A 21,492-nucleotide genomic window follows, 5' to 3' on the forward strand; every position below is an offset into this window, starting at 1 on the left:
GAGAACGACTCCACAGAAGACTCTTGCATATAAAGCTGCTGCTTTGACTAGGGGTTCAGAGAGGAGGGATTTTGTGAAAGCATGTTGAAAGTGTGCCTCGGAACACTCTCTGTGTTGGGTGTTGGAAGCAATGGAAGCTCAAAAATAGAAGCACAATGGAGAAAAACGAGATGCTGTAATAGATTGCTGCAAAACTGAAGTGTGGAGGCTCAAGGGAGAGCCAACACAACAAAACCCTAGGGCTAAGTGCCCTAACTAGACTAAGTGCACTAACTGGACTAAGTGCCCTAACTGACCTAGATGGTACATAAACTAACTGTACTAATAGTCCTAACTGAATATAACTAGGCCTGAAAGGCTCATACCAAAGTATAAGTGGCATCTATGGATAGCCCATGAGATAGCCTACAAACCCCCCTCCATGGTATGGGCTGAAGTATCCTGGACATGGCTCAAGATTACTAAATATCTAGTGTCATGGTTGCACATGTTTGTCCCGTAGGATATAGCAACCTATGACTGTACAGAGTACAACAGATCAAGTTACAAAAGGTACTAAGTTTAAAGCTTGCCGAAAAGCCTCAAACTTAGGTCGAGGTAGAGTCTTCGTAAAAAGATCTACCAAGTTGTCTTCAGTGGGAACATAAGACAACTCAATATCACATGCTGATAATCGCTCTCTGACATAGTAATAGTGAACCTCAATGTGCTTTGTGCGAGCATGGAAAACTGGATTCCGTGCAATAGCCAAAGCACTCTGACTATCAGTGAAGATGACGGTAGAAGAAGTCTGACATGCACAAAGATCTGCAAGTAGCTTCCGAAGCCAAACACACTCCACTATAGCTGTAAAAGCCGCTCTGTACTGAGCTTCATAGCTAGAAGTAGCAACTGCACTCTACTTCTTGCTGAACCAAGAAACACATGAAGTACCAAGCATAAAACAGTTGCCACTATGTAACACACGAGTGTCAAAACAACCAGCCCAATCACTATCAGTGAACCCATGCATGACAAGTGAAGTATTAGCCCCATAAACAAGGCCTAAATGCTGAGTGCCTTTAAGATATCTGAAAACATGCTTCACGGCATGCCAATGGTGCATAGATGGGCTATGCATATATCTGCTCAACTGTGAGACAGCATACTGTAGATCAAGTCTCGTATGGCATAGGTAAATCAAACAACCAACTGCCTGCTAATAGAGAATGACATCACATGTACCGCTGCCATCCTCAGAAGAGAAGTAAAAACCAGTCTCTAATGGTGTGGATACTAGCTTGCAATCCTCAGACTGAAAACGCTGCAAAAGCTGTCCAATGTACTTGGATTGTGACATCAAAATGCCCCCCTCACTGCTAGCAAATTGAATGCCCAGATAGTAGTGCAGAAGACCAAGATCAGGCATAGCAAACGTCTGCTGCAAATCAACTTTAAAATCTGCAATTTGCTGAGCATGTGTCCCAGTTACAAGCATGTCATCCACATAAAAGACTAAAATCAGCAAATCTGTCCCACGCTTGCGGATGTAAAGGGTAGCCTCTGTAGGGCTGTTCTGAAAGCCAAGTGTGAGCAAATGAGAATGAATTCTCGAATACCAAGCCCGAGATGCCTGCTTCAATCCATGGAGGGCCTTTTTCAAGCGGCATACCTTGCTTTCATAACCTTCAACCTCAAAGCCAGGAGGTTGGGAAACATAGACCTCTTCCTGCAAATGCCCATGAAGGAAAGCTGTCTTAATATCAAGCTGATGTCTCTGCCAATGAAAGTGGGCAGCAAAGGTAATAACAATGCGAATGGTAGTGATCCTGGAAGTGGGAGCAAAAGTCTCCTCAAAGTCAATGCCATGCTGCTGAGCATAGCCCTTAGCAACAAGACGGGCTTTGTAACGGTCCACTGAACCATCAGCTTTCCGTTTGATCTTGTAAACCCACTTAGTTCCAATGGCATTCTTGCCATAAGGCAAATCACACAACTCCCAAGTGTCATTTTGATGGATAGAATCCAATTCAGCTTGCATGGCCTTCATCCAACAATCATTCTGAAAGGCATCTTGATGACATAATGGCTCTTCATTGCATGCTGTAGCAACCAAAGCATAAGCAGCAAAACTAGCTGCTCTTTCCGGACAGCTGCTCTCGTACGGGCTGGCAAAGGAGTGTCTTGTTTGCTGTCTTTTAATGTGTCAAGGAGCCAACGTGATACCTTTTTAAGCTCTTGAATTTCTGCTCTTTCCTAGTCAAGAGCCCGGTGCAAATGATCCTGATCAATGATAGGCATATCAGGCTGAATTTCTGCATGCACATGGGGCTGTAAATGACCAACAGATGGAGGAGGGACAACCTTAGATGGAACATCATCCCGAGCATTGGACGGAAACAAAGGCATCAAGCTGTCAAAAATGTCCGGGGCATCAACAACGGGCTGTTTTTGACAGTCCAGCAAAGGCATAGTGGAAGATTCATCAAACACAACATCCCGACTGACAAAACACTTGCCCGTGCAGGGCTGATAGCTGATATAGCTTATAGCCCCTGCTCTCTGAACTATACCCAAGAAAAATGCATTTAACAGCTTTATCATCTAACTTAGTGCGTCTCTGTGAAGGCACCTGAGCATAAGCCAAGCATCCAAAAGTCCTCCTGTGGGAAATGCGAGGCTTACGTGGGAAATGCGAGGCTTACGACCCGTCCAAGCCTCATAAGGTGTGATAGTCTGCAATGCCTTCATAGGACATCTATTCAAGATGTAATTTGCACACATGACCGCATCCAACCACAACTTATTAGGCAAATGTTTGCCTTTCAACATGCATTATTTCCATCGTTGATCTATTCTTCCACTCAGCCACGGGATTCTGTTGAGGAGTATAAGGTACCGTGCATCGATGATTAATGCCACGAGAAGCCAAAAAAACAGCAAACTCCTTCGACATGTATTCACCCCCCCTCTCTGTATTAATGGGATGCGTCAATTTTACGAGCAAAAACCTATGAGCAGGTTTATCCGAGTGTGTTTTCAAGAGTTTTTTAAAAAAAGTATTTCTTTAGGAAACATGGTTTTAACACTTTTATTTTCACTAGAAATAGATCCCTTTATCATAAAAATATCTGAGACTACTAGTCACTCATTCATTTTTACACAACATAATTTTCTTATTTATAGACATCCCTTTGTACCCCTATTATTACCTTAAAAATGTGTTGAAAAATAATTCCTTTAAGAAACATCCCTCATAATCACTCTCAATGTAATAATACTATACATATTTATTTACTTATGAACATATTTATATCATATGGCAATATCTTTCTAGTGTTTTTATAGCATAAATAACAAGCTATTTATGGACATGTTTCTAAAGAAGTTTAAATTACTATAAATAAGTATTAACTTGGTCTTATATATCACTCTCATAAAATACATGTAATATTTAATACTATATATGCAAGATTTTCCAAAATATAACCCCATAAATGTGCTCAAATGGGGTGTTCCGATCAATTTGAGTGGTTGAATGACTATATTTGGACATTGGATGTGAAAGTTATGTCACTTTTAAAAGTGCTGTCCAAGGTAGTTTCGCCAGCGAAACTACCTTTGAAGACCTACTTCAAAGGGGTTTTGCTGGCGAAACTACCTGGATGGCTTGCTTCAATGAGTTTTCTTTGAAGAAACCCTTTCATGAAGATAGGTTGAGAGAGGTTTTTCAATGTCACCCCCTATTAAGTAAAAGTTATAAGAAGGATCATAAGGGAATTTTCATAGAGAAGCCTACTCTACATGTGGGTTTCTTTAAAAGCCATCCCATTATGTTCTCACCATTCCTAAAGATTCACGTAAACATTTTTTTATAAAATATGCATTGATATAATACTTTGCATATTTCTAAGTGAAACTATGTTTTCTTCTGATCCATTTTTGCCATATTTTTGCATAGTTGGAAGCTTTCTTTTTCCTTCACTCAGATGCTTGGAAGATTTTGCTCGAAAAATGCTCGTCCCCTGTATTAATGTGAGCAATGTGCAGCCCACTCTCATTCTCAGCCAAGGCAATAAAGTGCTTGAAGCATGAAGAAACATCAGACTTGGATTTCAATGCGAAAATCCAAGTGTACCTGGTGAAATCATCAATAAAAGTAACAAAATAGTAGAATCCCCCAAGAGCTGCAACCCTCATGGGTCCACAAACATCACTATGAACCATATAAAGCTTACGTGAAGCACCAACTCTCCATCCTTGGGAAACGCAGCACGGTGCATCTTACCAAGTAAGCATGGTTCACAAACATGTTTGGTAGGCATATGCATTTTGGGAAGATCCACAACCATATCTTCCTTATATAACTTCACCACGGCTCCAGAATTGAGGTGACCAAACATCTCATGCCACAAATGAGTATCTGCCATGGTAGAATCAATAGCAAAGGCATGTGCATCGACAAGTGCAGCATCATCATCTGAACATCTATCATAAGCATCAAGTCTATAAAGACCGCTAGACAATGTGCCAGTCAAAACCAGGGTAGAGGCATGTGTAACATCTCACACTGCACACCTCACACCATCAAAAATAACCTGAAAGCCACATGTAGCAATGGCTGAAATAGAAATGAGGTTCGTACGAATGCCTGGAACATAAAGCACATGCTCTAGAGTGACAATACCACCAGAGACAAAAGTAAGAGCAACTTGCCCAATACCTTTCACGGTATGTGATGCATTATTGGCACATGTGACACTGCCCCCCTTAGATGTAAGCTCCAATGAGCTGAATAACTTCCTGTAAGAAGTGATGTGCTTGCTAGCACCACTATCAAAGAACCAGGCATCACGAACATCTAAAACTGCCATACAAGCATCATGAACATCAAGATTATACTGACATGTAACCAGGAAAGCCCAATGGTGGTCTTGTGCGAAATTAGTGGACTCATGTCAATCTTCTGCACTAGAAGAACCAGATACTGCAAGACCAGACTCCTTTTTCTTTTTCTTTTCAGATGCTATGCGCTTCCTGCATTCAGAAATATCATGCCCAGGTTTCCTGCAATAGTTACATCTCTTCTTCTTTTGTTATCCCCTGAAGAAGAGGCACCATGTGAATGATCAACATGGGAATGAGAGGGCTTTCCAGCTGAAACCTTGCCTTTATCTTTGTGTTTATGATGGGCAGCAAACGCTTGATCACTAGCCATAGTAGCATTGCGATTCACACCACTTTGCTCCTCCTGAAGAAGAAGAGCAACAAGCTGGTCAAATGAGAAATGATTGGCATCACCCCCTACAACCAACCTCAATGTAGTAGCAAAGCCTTGATATGAATCAGGCAACCCATCAAGGGTATTAGAAACCAGCTGAGAATCAGGCATAATCTCATCAATGTTGGCCAACTGCTCTTTCAAATCCTTCACATTAGTGAGATAGGCATCCATGTTACCACCCTCATCAAGCTTTAAATCTTTCAACTGCATGCGGAGATAGGCAACCCTCGCCTCATTCCGCACCTGATACAAAGATGCAAGCTGATCCCATGCTTGCTTAGCTGTCTTGCAAGACCAAATATGAGGGATAATAACCCGTTTCGCTGAAAGAGCAATCAAGGCATGTGCTTTGGCATCACGACCATCCCACTGAATTTGCTCTTGTGAAGGAGGCAAAGCACTTAGAGCAGGAGGTGCAACAGTCCTGGCTGTAGCAATAGAACCATCACCTGAAGACCCATCACCTGAAGAAGCAGAGGCTGCAGATGTAGCACGAGTAACAGTGCGTATAGGCCTAACCTCAGAACCTCAAACAATATGAAATAGATTCTTGGCGTCCAAAACATGTCCCATCATGTATGACCACATGGGGTAATTGGTGCCATCAAGCTTGTCATCGGCCCCAATCAGCCCAAACAAATCATCTTTGCCACCAGACATGGTGCTGAAATACAAGGCAAATGCACCAACTAGCAAAGCAAATGAGAGAAAGGCAGCCTCTCAGAATCAAGTGCCAAAAAAACTGCCCAAGCTTCAAAGTTTATGTCTGCAAAAGACTCTGCTGTCCCAAGGTGTACTTGTTGCAAGAAAAATCCCCAAAGGCAACACGAGGCCTTCCAAGGCAACACGAGGCCTTTCCAAAATGCAAATGAAACAAATTGGAAAAAGCCAATGCAACAATGGCTTACCCAATGATGTACAGCAATGACAGGCTCTGAAAGCGAGCAAATGAGGGCTGGAAATGAGAATTACAGCAAAAGAAGTGCTCCCACGAGGAGGAGAGCACGTACAAATGGAGTGAAAGAGATCCAATGGAGAGAAGCTCGCAGCCCGAGGCAAAGGGATGCCAAATGAGGAGGGAAGGGCTCAAAGAGCAGTCTCCGGATCAATTCAGCAGCTCCAAATGGCTCCAAACGCCGGCATGCAGCTCGAGGCAGCTCCAAAATCTGGCACGTGGCTCGAGGCAGCTCCGAAATGCTGACGCGCAGCTAGAGACAGCTCCAAAATGCTGGAAAACCTGAGAAATGACTGGCACTCACCCCGAGGCAGCCCGTATTGCAGTGAATGTACTAAATTTCTGACAAACCGGACACAAGTACAGAATTTTCTGACAAATGTATGGATTTCCCTACAATTTGTAACAGATGTAAGGATTTCCGTACAGTTTCTGACAAGTGTACGGATTTCTGTACAGTTTCTGACGTGTACAGATTTCCGTACAATTTTTGACAAGTGTACGGATTTTTCATGGCAGGTACGGAATTCCGTACAAATGCCTCGCGACAAAATGAGGTTTTTCGCAACAGAAGTGCTTGGAGAGGTCTCAAACACTCGTGGGAGTGTGAAAACCAGCAAGACCAGCAAAAATGAGGGCTCTAGAGGCTGCCAAACAGCTTGGGAAAGCTGTCAATGGCTGAGGGAATGCATTCTTGACTTGCTCTAATACCACTGTTGGGTGTTGAAAGCGATGGAAGCTCAAAAATGGAAGCACAATGGAGAAAAACGAGATGCTGTAATAGATTGCTGCAAAACTGAAGTGTGGAGGCTCAAGGGAGAGCCAACATAACAAAAACCTAGGGCTAACTGCCCTAACTGGACTAAGTGTCCTAGCTGACCTAGATGGTACATAAACTAACTATACCAATAGTCTTAACTGACTATAACTAGGCCTGCAAGGCTCATACCAAGGTATAAGTGGCATCTATGGATAGCCCATGAGATAGCCTACACTCTCTCCAATCTCGCCTCGGGACATACCTTTTCCATCATTGGGATATACCTTTTCCATCTTTGTTAACTTATCTACCACTACCCAAATAGCATCGTGGTTGACAAAGGTGCCTATCTTACAAGTTACCATCTTTGTCAACCTATCTACCACTACCCAAATAGCATCATGCCCTTGATGAGTTTGTGGTAATCCCACAACAAAGTCCGTGAAAATACTCTCCCTTTACTTTCGAAGATATCTAGAGGATGCAATCACCCTCTAGCCTTAAGGTGTTCCACCTCACTATACACTGTTGGCATTTTACAGCATAGTCTGTAACCTTCATCTTAGGCCCGTAAGTGTCCGTTTTATCAAGTCATAGATTCACTGAATTCCTGGATGATCGGCAGTCAAAGCGTCATGACATTCATATAGGATCCTCCTAATCTCGGCGTCATTAGGAACACAAGCCGTTCTAGTTCGGAACAGCAAACCATTCCTCATGTAGAACTGACCAACTGCCACCTGAGAATCCCTTAGTCTTGGTCTAAAAGTTTGGAGCTCCTCGTCTGGACTTGATGCCAATACCGACCAAAATGATTGTCAGTTAGACATAGCCCTCTCAGAGAATCAAAAAGGTTAGCTCCAATCTCGGTAAAATTCAAAGAGTTTACCTCACCAATGCAACTCAAAGAATCGGGCAATCTTGTTGAAGCTACCCTTGTGATACCTAATCTCCACGTCAAAGTCTTGCATCAATTCAGCCCAATCCCTTCCTTCCCCTCAACTTAGGCCTATCACAAATGTTCTTATAGACTCGTGGTCTGTCAATACAACAAACTTGGATAGACACAGATAATGTCTCCAAGCTTTCCTTGCATGAATAACCACATATAGTTCTTTTTCCTGAGTATGCCACTGAACCTAAGTATCATCTAGCTTTTTACTATCAACAGCTACAGGTCGGTCCTCCTGAAATAAAGCTACACCGACTGCAAAATCACTAGCATTAGCTTTGACCAAAGATGGTCGGCTAGGATCCAGTACAAGTGATTCTTTCACCTTCATCTTGAAATTCTGAAAAGCCTTATCAAGCTTTTCATTTCAGGGAATAGGACTGTTGAACCGCAGTCCACGTCCTTTAAGGACTTTTGTCAAAGGAACCGTTAGCTTCGAATGATTAATCCCTCATTGACTTCTTAAGAAAGACTATGAATCCTACAAACGCTCAAAGTTGCCTTCCTGTTTGAGGAACAGGCCAATTGTAGTCCAAACCTGCGTAATGTCAAGAGATTCGGAATTCTGAACAGCTCACCACCACAATGAGCACATAATCGATATGACAGTCATGCACACACCTTCATTTATGATGCCAAGCTCTACCATTATTCGACCCCAATACATGAGGCAGAGAGCAGCATTCATACATAAATACACTGCAATAACGACAACCATGGCCCACGAGTGGTTTCTCCAATGCCCCTACCATGTGAGCAACAATGTCAAGAGTCGACGCTCTAGTGATTGAGGCACCTTCAATGCTGGCATGTATTTCAGGACAATCATGCGTTTGCAACTCTAAAGCCTGCTCTACTTTGACAAAATAACTCTGGTTTCAGATAGTGAATTGCCCTTGACAACAGAAGGGACATTATATGCTGGATAATGATATAATTGTATTAATCATGAGTTCCACGATGAATCCATCCAGAATGATTCGAGATGACACGAATACTTTCCAATCTGTGACGTTAACATCAAAATTTTGAGAACTACATACATATGGTGAGAAAACAAACATCATGACAGACTGTAGCCACTCTGAAATCTGAAATAGATATCCTGTGGAGGCTCATGGTAGAAAAACTACAAAGTTCAAGGCCTTGTTTTCACAATTTGCTCCTTTCCTAGCTCTCCGTCGCAAAGGAGAAGGTTTAGTAAAAAGTGTTACATTGTGAGCTTATAAGTAATTCAGATCAGTAAAGAATTTTAGAACCGAAAATCTTGATTCAATACTTTTGATGTGTAAAAATGAAAAGCGTGCTTACACCTATGTCATTTGATGGGGGGAGAGATCATGACGTGGCGATAATGTGCCCTTCCCTGTTCCCAGGTCTGATGATGTGCCCTTCCTGATCTTCCCTTCCTAGTAACTCGAACCCAGAAGTAAAGCATGAGAAACCATGCATACTCCTTGTTGCAATTAGAACTATCTAGAGAAAGTTTGGAAGGCAGAAAGCGTCAGTCTCTATCTTCCACTTCTTATCTATCAGCCCAAGGCTGGAGCTGCTGTGAGTCCAAGTAACAACACCCAATGAAACATTTGGGTCAAATTCAGTGCTGTTTCTGAAAACAGTAGATATCTTCATAGTTGTAGAATCTATCCATTATATTCAACCTTACAAATGGCTATTCCTTAACATTATTCCGTTTCATATCCGTCCCATACTTCCACTCTCTGGTTGTGTCACAAATTATTTATCGTTATGGTTCGCTTCTGGTCACATGCTAACTACGACATGAGTACAGGACTCGGCTGGCACTAAATCCCAGCACCTTCGATTGACAGCCAAAAGCATCGTAGTGTTGTGCATGGTGATAATCTCAAATGGAAACCCGGTACTTGTTAGATAAAGGGCGAGGCGACTGATAAAGTTGTTCGCAAACTAGAATAAGGAGTGCGGTTCCGTTGCAGGACATGTACATGAGAATCTACAAAATAGCCAGCATTAGGGTGTTATTTAATTTCATATACGGGAAGACTGTGAGTATTTATTCTCACATTTCATATTGATCATTTCTGCTTTTCAGGAAAGCGACCTTCGCTGACGGGTTTTGCGTGGAGAATCCGAGCTGCAGGCGGGCGACGCTAAAGTTCGAATTGATATGGACAGCAGAACTCGGTATGGAAAGTGACGGTGGCCTACCGAGAGCAGAGAGGCGAGTTCTGGAATTCTCCAAGTCTTTGGCAAGTTGAACCCGGGCGAGGTGATGATCAGGAGGGATAGATTCGGGAGGATGTCCATCGTGAGCGAGAGAGAGCTGAAAAGCAAGACAGGAGACGAGGAGCAGCAAGAGGAGGGAGGGAGCGGTAGCCATGGAGGCTCATGAAATGGGAACTTGGAAGGATGGAGCTATCTCATGATGAGGTGATGACGATGAGGTGATGAGGTGGCACAAGCTTGCCTGACACGAGGTCGGTGGCGGATGGCCAGCCATGGAGGCTGATGAATGGGAGCTTGGAAAGATGGCCGGACTTTTGAGCTCTCCTCTCTCCTTGCGATGAGTGATGACGATACTCATGATGAAGCTCATGCGGTGGCACACGGTATGCTTGCCATGTGTACTTTTCTAGCCATCATTGCTCAACTCTAGCTTATTCCAGAGTGAGGCAGGTGGTTGATTGCATGGTGCGGTACACTGATGCTATGGCATAGACAATAGCCACATGACACAACAAGACGGGCATGCTTCAGATTGCATGGTGGGCACTGGGTACTACTTCCTACTTTTACTAGTAGCATTCAATATGGGCTGATTCTCTCTATGAAAATGGCAGTCGAGCCTGGACCTTTTAACGATATTCATGATGAGGCACACGTATGCTTGTGACGTGTCCTTGCCTTTAACCCCGCCGTAAAGGTCGGAGGTCGATGCAGGATGAATTTTCATCATCTGATCCGGCCACTTTCATTAGACAATGTCCCGCCCATTCAAAGGCAACAATAGTGCCAATGTCTAGTTCTTGGCGATGGCAACATGATGATGTCGTGGCAGTGATGGCAGTGTAACTGACTAATTCTCTTGGATGCGACGCAATGAGGATGTGGTGGTGCGATGATGACGTGGTGGCGCTGGGGCAATAATTCTGGGCCCATCCCTTAGCACTCCATGTGGACGAATCACATGGGGTCACAACATTTGAGGATGTGTCTCATCTCAACTATAAAAAGAAAGGGAGCTAAAGGCAAATACAACAAGAAGTAAGAACTATGGACTCTTCAACAAAGAAACTAAGAAGTGTTACCATTGAGGTTTCTATTACTGTCCTTCCCTTGGTACGTCAAAGGTCTTAAGACGGTCTTTCACACAAATCAAAATCCAATGGATGTGCTTGGTTAGGATGATGGCAGACATATCACACGTGTAATACATGTCACCATGAGGTAGCCGTCATTGGTCACAATTGTCATGATAATCTCATTTTACATTGCATGCCTCTTAAGAGAGTGGGTTTGTCCCTCCTTACATATTATGATTCCTTTCCTCTTGTGATGTAGATAAAGATTGATGTGGTTCCATATATCCTTTGCAACTTTGCATTGACTTGTGCTACCTCCAAAGCAATTATATCAATAGATATGATTCAACAAAGTGATAAAACTCCACAACCAACTTTTTTGTTTGAACGTTAACATTCATGAGAACAACTTTTTCCCCCTAAAATTTGTTGTATCATTGCCTCTTAAGAGCATTCCAAGGACTACTATGTTTTTCAGAATGGTTACTTCGTGGAGATGGACATAATTGTACTGGTAGGTAGGGTAGGTGGACATACTTGTATAGTAGGCAGGGATTTTGGAGGGCATGGTTGTTTACCTATGACTCGAAATATAGCTCAAACTAGGCCTAAATGCATCAATGGTGGTTCTATAAGAAGTCAATTTCCTTAAATGTTTTGGGTTATTTTGTTTACGAAAGTAATATGTATGATATTTTGTAGCTATCACCAAGAACCCAAAGTCTTGCATGGTTGAATAATATACAACTGGTTTTTGTAGCCCCCCCACTCTTGATAGTGTGAAAATGCATTTTCATCCTATTTTGTGCAATTTTGAGCTAATCATGTGCATTTTGATCTTATTTTGTGCAATTTTGGGCTAATTATATTTTAATCTTTCCACTTAATTAATTTTGCATGCTTTAGAAATCTCATTGGTTTATCTCAAGCATGAATGGACATGATCTAGTAAAACATTATTTCTTGTCCTTTCCTTCTCACCTGCCATCTTACCCTCCAACCAGGCACCCACTTTGTATGAAATGCCCGCACCCCCAAAAAAATACACACATGCACACCTTTTGTACAGACTTTGAGAGTATGCATGGGCTCTAACAACTAGGAGTTTGGGTGTTGCCCTTGAACATGAACCTCGAGATACCAAAACATTAGAGACAATGGCCATGCCACTAGGTAACCCTTGAGGGCCTTCAAAGGCAAATATTGTCGTGAGGTCTTATATATTTTATACCACTTATGTTCTCAATCATCTTAAAACATCTAAGTAGTTTTGTTTGAACTTTGTGAGGTGAATTTCAGACAACATACATTAAGAAAATACGACTTGTAATTGTGTCATGACTTTTGTTATCTTGTCCTATATCATTATTCAATACTTGTAGACAATGGATGAACCTAACAAGTACTTTCCAATCAAACAGTCTTTAAAGAATTGAAGGATGTTCATATGCACACCCCAAGTATGTGCTAATGCACATGCTCATGATTTGTTTCAAGCCATGGGTTTTATATGGTGGAAATGAATATAATCAATGACATAAATGTGACAAATAAGCATCAATGTAGGGTTGTTTTACATCATAAATTATTGAACATTTGTTGATGCGAAAGATGGCTTTTAAAGTCTCCATTGAAGTGTGTCACAATTACATATTGTCGATCCTATTACTAAATTGTGAGCTTTTCTTTTTTAAGTCTTTGGTAATAATTTATTGCATGTCTAGCTTTCTAATTTCATATACCACTATTGACTTTTGCTTCTTTGTTTTCATGGAAGATCCATTGGTACTCTCCACATCATCTATAGCTTTTTCACCTGTCATGTCTTCTCTATAAGAATTTGCATTAGGAATGTACCCTGCTCTTGTATGGATCTCCTCTTTCAACTTAAAAATGGCTCCTGCATCATCTTTCACCATGGCTTCTATCTCTTTCTCAAATCATCACCAGCATCTACGCAAACCATGGTGCCTCTCTTGTATACAAGCTTGATTAGCGTGGTTCCATGTTCACAAGGTCGGCTTTACACAGCATGCAATACAAAGGGATTGGAGAATTGAGCATGCCTTCTTACACATTTTCCCTTCATCCTTGGAAGATGACACAAATATCTTGTGAACAAACAAATATGGAGAGGGAGAGGAGTAGAGTGGAGATGAGGAGAGAGGGCACATCCAAAGAGCACACCACAAATGACTAACTGTATACTAGTATTAGGTGAAAAGAATGAATATCTACAAACCCCTTTAAGGTTAGGGTTAGGGTTTCCAACCCTTGTGTCTTTTAGCACTCTTTTGTGTTAGTGCTATGCACATATCAACACATGATGTTGAGATGATTCCTCAATTCCTTCCCTCAAGATCAACATCATGAAGTAGGCCTTCCCTCAAGATTTGATCATGGAGAATGGAAAAAATGGTTTCATCCATGCAAATCATTGTTGATGCTTTGTCATGTGAGATGATGCACCACTGTCGATGTACCAAGGATGTTGATCTACTTGATCAACTTGATAGTTACATCCCTCTTTGGATTCACAATCAATGTCAGTGAACACTAGGTCAGTCTTTTGCATATCCTCACTTTCAAGATACATTGTGTAAGGTTCATTGGCATAATGACTCTGACTTGGATGCCCACCAAGGTGATTTTAGCTTCCATCTATTGATGCTAGATTGGACCTCCTTGGTCATACTACTTCTTGTGGCAATCTCTTTCATAGTGTCCAAACTTATGATAGTAATGGTACTGAATGTTTGACATGTTGGTGGACGCTTTCCTCGTTTCTTAAAATCTCCCTCTATTGGAGTGATTTTCTCTTGGATGCTAATCCTAATGGTGCTGTGGATATGATGCTATTGAGTTGTGCTAATGACGACTTCTCTGAGATGCTCTACTTCTACCTCTACCTCTCTCTGAGGCTATGAGTGCTTAATAGAATGACATTTATGTGCTTGAATGGCACGAGTCCTCGGTTCTTCACCAAGTAAGGAGAACTTGAACCATCTCTATAGTCTGTCCTGCTACTGCAAGTTGATTCTTGTAATCCTTAATCCCAAGTATATAAGCATGACTAGTTTCATTATTATTGTGAAAACTCTGGTTGATCTAGTTTCTCAGTGTGAGAATCCTGGATGTGTTCTTAGACTCATAAAGAGGTACAAACATATCCCACGCTTCTTTGGATGTCTTCAATGTGTTGAGTTGTCCAAGCATGACATCTAGCACATTTTGTTTGATCAAATGATCTACATATTTATCTTTCTTGTCCCAGTCTTCCTCTCCTCATGCAATGATAGGATCTACTGTAGGTGTGGACACCGTTGGTCTAGGTGTAGATACTTCTACTTACACTACAACAATGGTGGGAGTTGCTACAGGTTCACTAGATGGTCTAGGTGTAGACCCATCTACATACTCCCATTTGTCTTGAAGTACAAGGATGGTCTCCATTTGGCATTTCCATGTGCCTTAGTTGGTCTTGCCTAACTTAGCAGATGCCTCCAAATTGGGGTTGCTAGTGGTAGACATAATGTACTCAAAGTGCCTATGAAAAATGTTATCTATATCAACTGCAAAACACTATCTGTATCAAACTACTAGTGAAGATAGAACTGCAACATATATCCAATATGTTACAAGGATTATGTGGAAAATGATGCTGAAAATAGTACAGAGGCTTTACAAGGCTCGAATAACTTGCACAAATGCTATATAAGGCTTTACAACAATGAGGGCATGTGAGTGCATAATGAAATTATGTGCAATCTGCCCACTGAACAAACCGACAATACCTCTGAACACTCTGAAGTCTTCTCACTAAGATCCGGTTTCAGGACATGTGATGATGTGAAACCGCATATGAGCGTAGGGACTGACTTCGAGTATGGATATTTTTGGCATGGCTTTGATTGGCTGCTTTTGAGTTCTCTCCTTTATGGATAAACTAATGTACGCTAATCTAGAGTTAGACCAACCGTTGAGCGATAAAAAGTGAGAAATGGTTTCTTTTCCTTTTGTACTTTTAGGCATGGGGTCAGATGCATTGATGAAGAGGCTTAAATGTGTGCAAGAAGTATATTTCATGCCGAGGATGAAAAGTGTGTAATACAAGCATCAAAATCAGTGCGTGATACAACGAGCACATAGAGCATCAAAAATTGATTGATTTTCCTTTTTGGAGCGCCCTCAAATTTTTCTTGAATCAAGATATATCACTTGATCAAGGTGGAGGGGATGAAATGGCACTGTGGTGATGTAGCAGATGGTCTCACATGTAAAATAAGAAAAGTGTGCCTTGCAATGGGTGTCCACGTGGAGCACTATGCTAAGGTGGCAGTTGGGTGCACATGCAGTATGCAAAGGGTGATTGGCAAGGGGTAGCTATGCTTAACAAGGGCTATGCCATGTGGCAATGCTGATGTGGCTTCTAACATGGTAAGCTGATGTGTCAAGGTGACATGGTGATGCTGATGTGGTAGCTAAGCTAGGGGGCTAATGTGGCAGATAGAGTGCCATGTGCCAATTGGTTGACCAAGCCTTGGTTGTATGGTGACCGTGTAGATTAGGTTGGATTGAATTTTGCCATGTGGCAACAAAGGGGATTAGATAAGATTCTCTAGAAAATTTGATTTCGGTGGAATCTTTAGAGATTTCATTGGTGGCCATGGTTTTCATTGAGTTGAGTCTGAAGATGAAGTGAGTCATTTGCACTGCTTTGGAGGCACCTTCTGGTTCTTGTCCATTTGTGGCTTGTTGTAGAAGTACACTAAAGAGTGTGCGCTATGGTTGTCAGCTACCGCTCCTAGCAGTCACACGTTGGAGATATAGTTGTTGTGCTTGGCATAGAGGTGTTGGCCACCATTGTAGGCACTGGTTGCATTGTATTATTGCACCTTAGTTGCTTTTGTTGCTTGCCATAAAGTTGTTGTAGCTTGTTGTTTCAATTGGGCACTTGTCTTGCACTTGGCTATAGCTCAAAGTCGTTGTAGGACTCGTTTGCTTAGATTAATGGAAAAAGGAGGTTTTTGATGTAATCGAAAAGCTTGGGCATCGCTTTGGCAATGGGAGTGTAGGAGCTCTCTTTGCTAAGTAGCAGGGGATGTGCTTTCTAGCTCTCTTGTGTCTTCAGCCCAAGAGCTCAGTGCAGGTGAGCGTGCTTGGATGCGGGTAACAACTACTTAGTGCTAAGGCATTTAGATTATTATTGTAGTCCATGTAGAGCCTAGTAGAGGCTGCCAGTGTAGAGGCTACTTGTTGGCCAAGCCTTGCTATTGCTTTGGCATTGTAGTAGATTCCATCCTATTGCCTTGTTTGTAGTCGAAGTGGGTTGCTTGCTATTGAAGCTCTTTCACACCTTGTTGTACAATGAGGTGAGGTTCTCAAAGGTCTCTTAATCAAGGCTTTCTCTCTTGGAAGCAGTGACTTAGGGAGAACAGACAAAGATTCTCTTTCTCACTAGGATCTCTTTCTCTCTCTCAAAGCAAAAAACTAAAGTGAATGGGCTCAACTAACAATCACTCTAGAAGAATCTCTCAATGAACAAAATAAGAACTCACAAATCTCTCTCTCTCAATCTTTAGATCTCTCACAAAAGGAACAAATGGAGATTTTCAACTCTCAAGGACAATTTTATTTTAGTGGAAGAGAACTCTCATGAAGAACACTCAAGACTCTTGATCTCTCAATCTCTCACGAGAATTGCACCTTGATGGAAGGTGCAACGCTTTGATACCATGAACACATAGGAGATGGAGAGGAGATGAGGAGAGAGGGCATAGCTAGAGAGCACACCACAAATGATGAAGTGTACACTAGTATTAGTTGAAAAGAATGAATACTATACAAATCCTTTTAGGGTTAGGGTTTCCAACCCTTGTGCCTTTTAGCACTCTTTTGTGTTAGTGCTATGCACATATCAACACATGATATTGAGATGATTCCTCAACATCTTGTACGATCAATTATCTCCTAAACATTTCCAAATGTTTTAAAGGACAATTATAAAGGATTGTTGAGATGGGTAAGTTCAAGCACATGATTGTGCAAGAGTTGTCTATGAATCTAGGGGAGAGTAGCTATGGGTTGTGCACTCTTGTATTATGGTTCTAACGACTAAAATGTTAGCACCCCCTAATGATGTGGTTTGCCGTTAAAAAACACGCTCCTAGGTGTGTTATCCGAACAAGTACTTATTATCAAATGGGCACACCACATTTCATGCAACTCAATACCACCTAGGTTGTGGCTCATGCAGAATATTGTGCCAATCGGATATGCTTTGCATGGTAGATCACGCATTATACACCATTTTTCTCCTAGTGTTATGCACCACCATCAAAAAATGCGCTCCCATGTGTGTTATCCTAACAAGTACTTATGGGATGGGTGTGCCATAGTGCCACTTTGCATGCAGCTCAATACCACCTGGTTTGAGGCCTGATCAAAGTATTGTGCCCATCGGATATGATTTGCATGGTCAACCAAGCATTAAACTCTGTTTTTGCCTTAGTGTCATGCACAAGCATCAAAAAACATTGTCCTAGGTGTGTTATTCCAACAAGTACTTATTGTATTGGTGTGCCACATTTCATACAACTCAATAACACCTAGTTTGAGGTGCATCCAAAGTATTCTGCCCATCGGATATGCTTTTCATGGTCGATCACACAATATGCACCGGTTTTCCCCTAGTGTTATGCACAACTGTAAAAAAGCACGCTTGCATGTGTGTTATGCGAGAAAATACTTATGGGATGGGCATGCCACTTTGCATGCAAGTAAATACCACCTAGGTTGAGGTGCGTACAAAGTATTGTGCCCATCAAATAGGATTTGTATTTTCGATCAAGCATTAAAAAACCGTTTTTATTCGGTGTGATACACTTCCATAAAAAAACATGCTCCTAAGTGTGTTATCCGAACAAGTACTTATTGGATGGGCATGCCACTTTGGAAACAAGTCAATACCATCTATATTGAGATGTGTACAAATTATTGCATCATCGGATATGATTTGCATGCTCAATCACTCATTATACACCATTTTCCTCCTAGTGTTATGCACAACTGTAAAAAAAAGCGCTCCCAGGTGTGTTATCCGAACAAGTACTTATGAGATGGGCGTTCCACTTTGCACGCAGTTAAATACCACATGGATAGATTCCCATGCAAAGTATTAATCCCATTGGATATGATTTGAATGGTCGACCAAGCATTAAACTCCGCTTTTGCCTTAGTGTCATGCACAAGCTTAAAAAAACATTGTCCTAGGTGTGTTATTCCAACAAGTACTTATCGGATTGGCACGCCACATTTCATGCTACTCAATACCACCTAGGTTAAGGTGTGTGCAAAGTGTTGTGCCCCCATCAGATATGCTTTGCATGGTCAATCACACATTATACACCGTTTTTCGCCTAGTGTTATGTGCACAACCGTCAAAAAACACGCTCCCAGGTGTGTTATCTAAACAAGTACTTATGGGATGGGTGCGCCACTTTGCATGCAAGTAAATACCACCTAGGTTGAGGTGCGTTCAAAGTATTATGCCCATCCAATATTCTTTGCATGGTTGATTCTTGTTATAAACACTGTTTTGGCCTCATTGTGATGCACATCCGTCAAAAAACATGCTCCTAGTTGTGTTTACAAAACAAGTACTTATCGGATGGGCATGCCACTTTGCACAATTAATAACATCTAGGTTAATATGCATGAAAAATATTGTGTCCATCGGATATGCTTTTCATGCTTGATCACGCATTATACACAGTTTTCCTCCTAGTATTATGCACCACTGTCAAAAAATGTGCTCCCAGGTGTGTTATCCGAGCAAGTACTTATGGGATCGGCGTGCCACTTTGCATGAATGTCAATACCATTTGGATAGAGTCTATGCAAAGTATGGATCCCATCATATATGATTTGCATTGTTGACCAAGCATTAAACTCTATTTTTGCCTTAGTGTCATGCACAAACATAAAAAAAGATTGTCCTAGGTGTGTTATTCCAACAAGTACTTATCGGATTAGTGTGCCACATTTCATACAACTCAATACCACCTAGGTTGAGATGTGTGCAAAGTATTGTGTCCATCGGATCTGCTTTGCATGGTTGATCACGCATTATGCACCGTTTTCTTGCTAGTGTTATACACAACCGTAAAAAAATGCACTCCCATGTGTGTTATGCGCACAAGTACTTATGGGATGGGTGTACCACTTTGGATGCAAGTAAATACCACCTAGTTTGAGGTGTGTGCAAAGTATTGTGCCCATCGGATAGGCTTTGCATTGTCGATCAAGCATTAAACACCATTTTTACCTCAATGTGATGCACATCCGTAAAAAAACACACTCCTAATTGTGTTATCCGAACATGTACTTATTGGATGGGCGCACCACATTGCATGCATCTCAATACCACCTAGTTTGAGGTGTTTTCAGAGTAGTGTTTCCATCGGATATGCTATGCATGGTCGATCACGCATTCTACACTGTTTTTCCCCTAGTGTCATGCACAACCGTAAAAAAATGTGCTCCCACGTGTATTATCTGAAAACGGTGCACCACTTTGCATGCAAGTAAATACCACCTAGTTTGAGGTGCGTGCAAAGTATTGTACCCATCCGATATGCTTTGCATGGTCGATTCTCGCATTAAACACCGTTTTTGCCTTAGTGTGATGCACATCTGTCAGAAAACATGCTCCTAGGTGTATTATCCGAACAAGTACTTATCGAATGGGTGCACCACTTTGTGTGAAAGTCAATAATATATAGGTTGAGACACATGAGAAGTAACGTGTCCATCAGATATCATTTGCATGCTCGATCACGCATTATACACAATTTTCCTCCTAGTGTTATGCACCACCGTCAAAAAAGCGCTCCCAAGTGTGTTATCGAAACAAGTAATTATGGGATGGGGATGCCACTTTGCATGCATGGAAATACCACTTTTATAGAGGCCTGTGCAAAGTATTGAGCCCATCAAATATGATTTGAATGGCTGACCAAGCATTAAACTCCGTTTTTGCCTTAGTGTCATGCACAAGCAAAAACATTGTCCTAGGTGTGTTATTCCAACAAGTACTTATCGGATTGGCACGCCACATTGCATGCAACCCAATAAAACCTATGTTGAGGTGTGTGCAAAGTATTGTGCCCATCAGATATGCTATGCATGGTCGATCACACATTATACACCGTTTTTCCCCTAGTGTTATGCACAATCGTCAAAAAGCGCGCTCCTAGGTGTGTTATCTGAACAAGTACTTATGAGATGGGTGTGCCACTTTGCATGCAAGTAAATACCACCTAGGTTGTGGCGCCCATCCAATGTGCTTTGCATGGTCGATTCTTGTATTAAATACCGTTTTTGCCTCAGTGTGATGCATATCCGTAAAAGAACACACTCCTAGGTGTGTTATCCAAACACGTACTTATTGGATGGGTACATCACATTGCATGCAACTAAATACTAAATTATTTATACTATATTTTATAATTCTAAACCGTAAAATCACTAATTTAAATTAGAGATTCTATTAGCTAAATGCTAAACATGAATCCATGATTGAAAACCCATATCCTTGTATCACCATCAAAATTTAATGAAATAAAGTAAAATTAAAATAAAAGAGATTAATTTAAGAAAAAGTTACAAGTAATAGGAAAAATATTCAAAAGAGACTAATATTTTTTATAAAATTTTCATAAGAAGATGGCAACATATTTCAGTGCTGGGATGGAGGTGATATTATGTTGCCAAAGAGAAGTAGTTGCATTTGCTACAATCCGTGATAGTGATCCAAATTCTCTTTGTCATGTTCAAAGACTTGGCAAAGATAAGGTTGCAGTTATTGTATCAAAGATTCTTAGTGCACATGTTGAGCTAATGCATAAATGTGGAGATATGGAAGTACTTGGAGATGTTATGCCTTATAATGTTTTCAATAAATTATTTATTACATGGGATAGAGATGAGACTTATCCAACACATATCATTGGGAATACAAAGTGCAATTCTTTGGATTTTAGTGTGGGAGATATTTGCAAATAAGAACATAGCGGAAGGTCAAGTTTTGGGGTTTGAATGCTAGGATCAATGGTCATTTGCGAAGATGAGGATTGTGAAAGTTACTCATGATGTTACTATGGATGATAACGCAACGTCATTGTATGGTTCCTATTATGAGGAAGGAAAAGATTTGAGATGGAGCATGCAAATTTTGAAGATTAAAAAGGGACATGCAGTTTTCAATGACAAAGATAG

The 21,492-nt window shown here is 41.3% G+C and overlaps 1 protein-coding gene across 3 annotated transcripts in view; it reads right to left on the reverse strand.

The window, feature by feature from the left end:
• Window positions 1–10,371, reverse strand: part of LOC147904601 (uncharacterized) — a 121,982-nt gene extending 111,611 nt beyond the window's left edge. For 2 of the 3 annotated variants that reach the window (XM_087387568.1, XM_087387553.1), the window contains exon 1: window positions 10,121–10,370. In XM_087387568.1, coding sequence (XP_087243694.1) covers window positions 10,121–10,292 — 172 coding nt within the window. In that variant the 5' untranslated portion in view covers window positions 10,293–10,370. Of the gene's footprint in view, window positions 1–10,120 lie in introns of all 3 variants that reach the window. The other variant, XM_087387560.1, reaches the window with a different exon arrangement.
• Between the last annotated feature and the right edge of the window lie 11,121 nt (window positions 10,372–21,492).

The sequence above is a fragment of the Dipteris shenzhenensis genome, chromosome 2 (genome assembly GCF_047967505.1).
Source record: "Dipteris shenzhenensis isolate YYH24624 ecotype China chromosome 2, Dip_SZ_1.0, whole genome shotgun sequence".
NCBI classification, from domain to species: Eukaryota; Viridiplantae; Streptophyta; class Polypodiopsida; order Gleicheniales; family Dipteridaceae; genus Dipteris; species Dipteris shenzhenensis.